This window comes from Nematolebias whitei, chromosome 20 (assembly GCF_014905685.2).
Source record: "Nematolebias whitei isolate Nwh7 chromosome 20, NemWhi1, whole genome shotgun sequence".
Taxonomy (NCBI): Eukaryota; Metazoa; Chordata; class Actinopteri; order Cyprinodontiformes; family Rivulidae; genus Nematolebias; species Nematolebias whitei.
In genome coordinates, this window is record NC_056517.1 from 18,847,798 (window position 1) to 18,856,383 (window position 8,586).

General features: G+C 38.7%; 1 protein-coding gene across 1 annotated transcript in view; it reads left to right on the forward strand.

The window, feature by feature from the left end:
• mpp7a (membrane palmitoylated protein 7a) overlaps positions 1-7,142 on the forward strand; it is a 476,133-nt gene extending 468,991 nt beyond the window's left edge. Inside the window, 1 exon segment of the mRNA XM_037694433.1 lies at positions 6,963-7,142. Coding sequence (XP_037550361.1) covers positions 6,963-7,142 — 180 coding nt within the window.
• Positions 7,143-8,586: the final 1,444 nt, after the last annotated feature.

The following is an 8,586-nucleotide window of genomic DNA, read 5'->3' on the forward strand; positions in this document are numbered from 1 at the left end:
GGACATGTACTCAAGGTCTGGGGAACAGTGATTGTCTATAATTGTCCCGTTATTACACAAGTTCTCATGCACATAAATACAGAGCCCCCCACCTCTGCTCTTACCGGAGTCCGCAGTCCTGTCCCAGCGTAGCAGAGAGCGGCCTGCTAGCTGTATGCTAGAATCGGGTATCCCGGGGTGAAGCCAGGTTTCGGTGATAATCAGAACACAGCAGTCACAAACATAGCGATTTCCAGCGAGTTGCAATTCCAAGTAATCCGTTTTATGCACCAGGGATCTGGCATTAGAGAGATAAAGGCTCGGTAGAGGTGGCTTGTGGGGTTGTGATCTTAGCCTTAGCATAACGCCAGACCTGCAGCCTCGCTTCTGCTTCCTCTCCCTTCTCCGTCTGCACCGCCTCCCAGGCCCGACAACAATCCATGGAGAGCACGGTGATCTCGCTATTTCGTCTGGGATGTTGTGCGTGTAATGAAAGTGACTCGAAACAGGTATTTGGTGCTGCTCACCGATGTCCAAAAGGGTCTGACGTCCATAGTTGATGTTTGCAAACTCGGCAATGCAAACACAAGAAAAAGGGATGTACAAAAATAACATTAAAAAGCACTGAAAGGGAGAGCCGTGAGCTGCTGCAACCATGCGCGCCGCCATCTAGAAGATTTGAGTATAAAATGTATAATAAAATAATTAACAATAAAATGTAAAAGAAAAACAGTAATAAGATCTAAGATATGAACTAAGAAAAACATTAACTAAAAATATGCTAAGCACTAATAGCATAAAAACAATAAACACAATACACCGAACAGCAGCACGGACTTGAGTCTGTGTGAACAGATGAGCACAAATGAACACAGCAACGTGAAACAGATCAGCAGCAACATGAAACAGATCAGCAGCAACATGAAACAGTTCAGCAGCAACATGAAACAGATCAGCTGCAACATGAAACAGATAAGCAGCAACATGAAACACATCAGCAGCAACATGATCACATCAGCAGTAACATGATGTGATTTTTTCATAGTGATTATCCTGGTTAGATATTCATAAGGCTGCACAAACTCAAGTTTGTGTTGCTGTTTGACGTATTGTTTTGATTGTTTAATGCTATTAGTGCCTAGTGTATTATTAGTAGATGTTTTTTAGTTGATATTTTTCTTAGTTCATATCTTAGATCTTATTACTGTTTTTCTTTTACATTATATTGTTGTCAGTAACTGGGACCCTGTGTACATAATTTCATCCCACCACATGTTCAACATGTGGTGCTTATTCAATATTTATTCAACATTTAATTTTTTTACTTTAAAAATAAAATAAAGCAAGCCCTTATTGGCACAAATAAAGTGATGTGGAACATGTTGCATCTGTTCTTACCAAGCACAGAAGGCTGCAGCGTTGTGCTGCTCTGTCAGGTGCAGCTGGGCTGCGAGCCTGCGATGGAGACCTCTCAGGTGTAGACTCTGCTGATGGAGCAGGGGCAGAAGCCGGGAGGCTTGGAGGGTTTAATGTGGAGTTTAAAGATGAAACATCACGTGCTGAAATACGTTCTGGATAAAATACAGTGAGAAACAGGAACGGAGGACAGTTATCGTTTATGCAAATTAGCTTAGCATTGTAGCACCGATGTTGTCCTATTATGGCGTCAGCCTCTTTTGTTAGTTAAAAATATGTTCAGAACCGATGGGATGAGTAACTTAAAATATGTTTAAAGTTAGAAAACACTCACCATCTTCTATAAACGATTCAAGTAGAGCAGTGGCCGTGTCCAAACCACCCTCCAATCGCTCCATCTAGCTCGCTTTGACTTTTTTTGTCGGCCACCAAGCTCAACAACACCTGCACCTCTGCATTTTACCACAGCTTTGGCATTATTGTTTTTTGTTTGTTTGTTTGTTTTTTACATTTTCAAAATACGTACAAGATACGCTCCTCGAGTTATCGCTAATGGCAGGCGATAGAGAAAAATGGCGGATCGGGTTGTTTGGAAAGCCTCCACAGATTCCTCCCCCCGACCAATCAGTGACTGACAGTGTTTCTGATGTCATGGCTCGACTCGCTTGGACCCCTTGAGAAGCCGGGCCAGAATTCTGGGAGGTCAGCCGGTCCCAAGAACTATGGAAAAGACCTTAAACAAGGGTCAAGCCGGACATATTCGACCCGCGCCGTGACAGTGGAAAAGGGGCGTATGACTAGCCACACTGGACAAAAGACAGACGTACAGACCTGCACGTGCGACTGAATGAGCAGCACACGAGAGTGAAAGAGATTTAAGGAAAAAACACTCAAAATGATGTGAAAACATTATGATCCACTGTTTCTTTGGCTTTTTCGTATCCTGCTTCAGTTTCAAATGCAAAAATAATCCCAAACGGAAATTTTAAGTTAAATACAAGACTTTCTTATTGATTTTATTACACTAAATAATTATTAAGTAATTAGTAATTACCTTCATGTTAAAAAGTTCTTCAGACTTTAAGCGTGTTCTAGTGTTATAAATAAGCTCCTCCTTAAAAGGCTTTTAAGTAGTAATTAACTGATCAGAACATTTAGTATTTAAATATTTATTTTATACAGAAAAAAATATAAAGTTATGTACAAATTCTGGTATTGGACTGAAAAAAAAAACATGAATACAAATAAATAACATAATTCCATAATAACAGCTTCAGGTAGAAGCAACACTTTTTTTGTTGTCAAATTTCTGTTTTCTTTATTTAAAAAACCCTGAAAGTATTAGGGGAGACCAGGTATGGTTGTAACACTTTTTGCTTCAGAACTTTTAACTCATTGAATTTTTGAGGTAGAGTGCGCAAACTTTTACACAAAGTATACATATTTGTCTTCTACAAATGGCAACAATTCAAACCTCTGCAAGATTATCACAAACTGCATGAGTTTATGTCAAATACACAGTTTTCCTTTGTTACAACCTACCCCATTACCGGGGTAGGTTGTAACACATGCTGGGGTAAGTTGTAACAGGAGTGCATGTTTAAATTCGTGTAGGACTACTTGAACAAACTTCCTAAACAATATGTATGCTTAATGAACACTACTGTACCTTTGTAAAGAACATTAGGTCAAATAAAAACAACGTCTACGTGCGCGCATGTGTGCACGTGTGCGTGTGTGTGTGCAGGCCTATATTCTTAATCAGAGTCTCAATGTTGACAAATGGATATAGGTAACCCTGGAATGCAGGTTTGGTGGGTCCAAAGACTGCATAGTGCACATTTTACCCACACTTCCTTTGGCTTCGAGTTGCCAAATGGCTCCATACAGACAACACAACAGTTTTCATTGTGAGGTTTCAGAATCCTCAGTAATGGCTTTCAACATTTTCTTGGCAGGCTTTATCCTTTTTCTTTGCTTGCCTTTATTCTTTCCTGATACTATTTCTTACATTTTTGCTTCCTCTTCTGTTTTTTCTCCATCAATGCTTGCTTCACTGGTGTATCAGTATATCAAACTCTACCCAGAAAGGTCCCGGGCTGGGATTTGAACCAGCGACCTGCTCGCTGAGAGGCAACATCTCTACCAACTTCACCACTGTGCTGCCAGCCAAATACCTGTGGACTGGAAACCAGCTGGAATGTTTTTGGGTGTTGCAGCTACAGGCAGTACAGTCTTCACTACACTTGGAATACCATATATAATATGATATATTGTCATCGTCTTGGCAGGATTCATTTTCATCCAAGCATTTTTTTAAAACAATTGCAGGCTCATCTCTGTCAGACTTTCTTCTCCACTGCCTAGACATTCTGTAAAATTATTAAAATCAAAGTTTTCTTAGTTGTATGTCAGGGGATGGGTGTTAAAGTCCTCCCGTGCGCACTCCAGTGGCCGCAGTTTTGGCAGCCAATCGATTTTTGGCACCAGCCCACATTTCCGGGTTGTCAGCTGTGACACGTAACAAACGCGACGCATCAGCGGTAATGCATAATAGATGTGACGTATACGGCGAAGAGACTTATTTATGGATTTTTCCACTTTGTTAGACATATTTGGACTGATGCGACTTATAGGGTGGAGTGATATTTACAGCAGAAAATACAGTAAATCAGTGGCTACAACAACAGAGTTTTTGAACACGGACCAAAACCAAAAAAAGTGTTCCTGTGAAAAGCGGTATCGTTTCCATAGCCTACGTAGAGATGAGGAATTAAGAATGTGGCTTAAAATGTGAATTTGACCCACCCAAAACTCTGTATGTGTGCTAATTTCACTTTGTTGACAAACGGCCGACGGAGGAAAACCTGCATCTGGCTTTATGGCTGCTGGACTGCAATAAACCACCGTAGAAGAGACACTGGAGACTACGTCTCTCAGTTGACCTGGGAATGCCTTGGAGTCCTCCCAGAAGAGCTGGAAGAGGTGGCTCTGGAAAGAGATGTCTGGGCCTCCCTGCTCAAAATGTTGTGTGTTTGATGGATGGATGGATGGATGGATGGATGGATGGATGGTGTTATAATGTCTGAAGGGGATAATATGTTTTAAAGTTTGATGTTTTTAATAGAACTAATAAAAACAACAAAGACGTATTTTCTCCCTAGCTTCATGCTCGTCATGTGTTGTGTATGTAGTACACAGAATATTTATCTGCATTTTAAAAAGATCCAAGGTATTTGTGGCAGAGCTGAATCTTCTTTGCAACAAACTCATCTATCAATTCAGGTGTTCTGTTGGTGTTCAGATAACCAGCTTGCAGCTCCATGTACGTCACTGTTAACTTGAAAAAATATATAAAATATGTCTTAGGGTTTGTTTTAATGGTTTAATAATACCTGTCACATCAGTTCATAGATTGTAATTTACAACATTTACTCACCTGGAGGTAGTATCCACTTTGCCCATTAGGAAGAATGAGATACTTTTATATTTTTGTCTATATAAAATAAATTATTAAATACTAAATGTTCTGATCAGTTAATTACTTTTTTAGATCAAGGTCAAGGTTCTTTATTGTCATGCACATCACATGTGGTACATGAGGTGGAACAAAACTACGTACACAGGGTCCTAGTTACATCCAACAAAAATACAAATTGTAAAGAAAAACAGTAGTAATATCTAAGATACTTATAAACTAAGAAATATGTTAAACTAAGAATATACTAAGCACTAATAATACAAAACAATACACCAAACAACAGCAGCACGAACATGAGTCTGTGTGAGCAGATGAGGACAAATTAACACAGCAACATGAAATAGATCAGCAGCATGAGATCAGCATCATGGATACTTATTTTAATCTTATTTTAATCATCTCAACATCTTCATGTTCGGAGGTCAAGATATCTTATAATCAACATCTTATTTCAATTACTTTTACTACAGTATTTCAGTAGCCTTTTAAGGATGTTTTGAAGTTTGTTTTTAATAAAACTAATAAAAACAACAAAGACTTATTTTCTTATTAGACTTATTAGTGTTATTTATAACACTAGAACATGCTTAAAGTCTGAAGAACTTCTTAACTTGAAGGTAATTATTAATTATTTAGTGTAATAAAATCAACAAGAAAGTCTTGTCTTTGACTTGAAATTTCCATTTGAGATTATTTTTGCATTTGAAACTGAAGCAGGATAAGAAAAAACAAAGAAACAGTTTGAAAACAGATTTAGAGAGTTTTTTCATTAAATCTCTTTCACTCTTGCGCGCTGCTCATTCAGTCACCCGCGCAGATCATACGTGCACGCTTGCGGCTCATTCGGTCGCGCACGCGTGTCATACGGTCTCGTGCGCTGCTCTTTCGGTAACAGGTGCGGGTCTGTATGTCTGTCTTTTATCTAATATGGCTAGTCGTAGCAGCCTCCACTGTAGAAAAAGGCAGCAAACTTTTCACTACAAAGTTTGACTGTCCTGTGGCTCCCATCTCACTTTTCTTTTGTCCTTTTGTCCTCCTCACATCAGGGTCAGAGGCTCCTGTGAGGAGAACATGAACAATGAACATTAGTTGAACTATTTAAGCAGCTGACCCAATGGATGAGCACATTTTTACAAGCTAAGCTTCATCTGATACTGTCAATCTTTAGTTAGCTTTTGATTTTAGCTAGCTACATAGATAGCCATAAAATAAAGCTACACACTAACATCTTAAAGTTAGTATTACATGGATCCTAGTTTAACTCGCCGCGGTGTGCGTACTTTGTATTAAGCTGCAGTAATTTTAACAAACGTAAACTTACCAGCTGAAATCCCAGACACAGAGCCGTTCTTGGTGCGAAGCAGAGTCCGGTCGTGGAGATTTTGAATCAGGCTGTTCAGGCTCTAACACACACAGGCTGACTTAAATGCTGAGAGGAGGAGGCTGTGGTCTTCTCTCCTTCAGTCAAACACGGAGCAACTTTACGCTCTTGAATTCCATGCTTGGTCAGGTGTTGCATATTAAGGCTTGCCTTAGAAACCGCATGAACCCCATCTGCGGGCGTAACCACATCTGTTTTTTCCTGCATTGCAGCACTGGCATTGGCTGTAACTTTACATGTGGTTGAAACCACGTGTAACGTTACAGCCAATTGCCAAAACTTGACATCGAAAGAAGAGGCATATTTTGATCCTTACACCAACTGAAGCAGTTTGGTCGGTACCATAAAAGAACCAAAGTTCGGTACTCAGCCCTACTGGGGAGAGAGATGTCTGGGTTTCTCTCCTGGACCTGTTTCTTCTGCCACCTGACTACGAAAATGTAGTAGAAGATGGATGGATAGATTATCATCCTCGCATCTTCAAGATTGAGATGAATTTAAAAACTTTTTTTTTGTATTTTTAAAATGTTTTGCTTTTCTGGTGAACTGGATATTCGCTGAAGGAAATAAACATTCCTTGAGGTTTTAGTCATAACCTTCAGCAGGGTTCATGTGTGGCTACCATTATTTATAACAAGCTCTTCACAGATTAAAGTATTTTTATTTTATTTTCTCCCTCTTCTTATTTTCTTCCATACACTACAGGAGGAGGACTTTCAGAAGATGGTGGACACTGCCCAGATGATGGAGAGCCATTATGGCCATCTGTTTGAAATGGTTATAGTCAATGATGACCTCGCTACAGCCTTCAGTGAACTGGAGCAAGCCCTAAAGAAAATGGAGACAGAGACTCAGTGGGTTCCAGTCAGCTGGAGTCATTCCTGAGTCCATTTTGACTGGAAAGCAAAAAAACTTAAAACAAAATTATGCTTTTTTATTAGCTGTGGCTGGTGCTTGAAAATAAATGTGGGAAAAAAACAAGACAGCATAGACTTGCATACAGCACAACATAAAAAAATAATTTTGCTTTGTATCAATTTAGATCCCAGTTGTGGTCTGGATAGTGATCCACAGATCTGACTAAGACAAAAAAGTTTATAACGGAGTTCTTCTGCCCAGAGTTTCAGTTCTAGAAGTTGGTTTGAGCTTCAGTTTGGATCTCACAATCAAAGCAGAGTGTTGAACGATTTTGGGCCATCATCAACATTTCTGTTCTTAGTGTGTTCAATACAGTAGACCTGTAATTTCTATTAAAGTTCTTGGTAAACAATTTATGAGTTATGTCTGTAAAAGAACCAAACATCTGAGGAGAAAACGGAGAAAGAAATGATCACACATATCTTCTTTTTTATACTTTTTTGCTTCAAAGGTGCTTAAAGGACTTTTAGTCTGAATACTTGGTACACTTTCTGTACACAGCAATAATTTTAGTTGTATATTTAAAATAATAATATATTTCCATATGTCTTTCACTACTTTTTATGTAAAAGTCATGATTAATATAGAAAGCAAATCAAAAATCTATCCCTTTAAGTTTGTTTGTTTGTTTGTTTGCTTTTTAATATTAGAAACTTTTTTCATTGGAACATGTTGATTTTACCTACTCAAATTTCCATCCTACAAACCATATATTTTATTTAGATTTTGTACCAGTTAGGGAGCCTTTAAAGAACTGCCTTCATAGAGGATGCCTAGCACCACAACTTTGCTGTTCAAAGTCACAAAAGTGCACATACTCAGCTCCACTGCACACTTCCAGGGTTTGAACTAAGCAGCTACTCCTGCTTTTATGAGCTTGTCACAGTCATACTTACTGCACACATTTTTTAAAATTCAGTAGTTCTTGTTTCTGAAACATATTTCTAAATGTTCATCTTTCTCAGATGTTTAGGGTTGATGAGATCTTTGATGCCAGTGTGTAGAGCTAATCTCTTAGCTTTGATTAAAGGCCATGAACAAGAGGAGTCAACTGGTTCTGATAGCTCTGAGCTTCTAATTTTATGAAAGTCTTCCTGCTTCTGAGAGAAAATAAATTAATTTCCATGTCTTTATTTTCAATATGAATGGTTTTCTTCTTGCTTCAAGGTTTTATGCTAATATATATTTAGCTGCTACTTAAGTGTTTGTAAAACTAAAGCTCAAAAACATCATGCGTTTCTGCAACTTGTGACGCCTTTATGGAAGAGGATTAGGGCCACGGTGCAATTCCCCCCCCCCCCCTTAATTCTGAGAAAGACTGTCAGAATTCTGAAAAACAAAATGTCAGATTTCAGAAAAAGTCAGAATTCTGAGATTAAAATAAGAATCCTGAGAAAGTCAAAATTCTGAA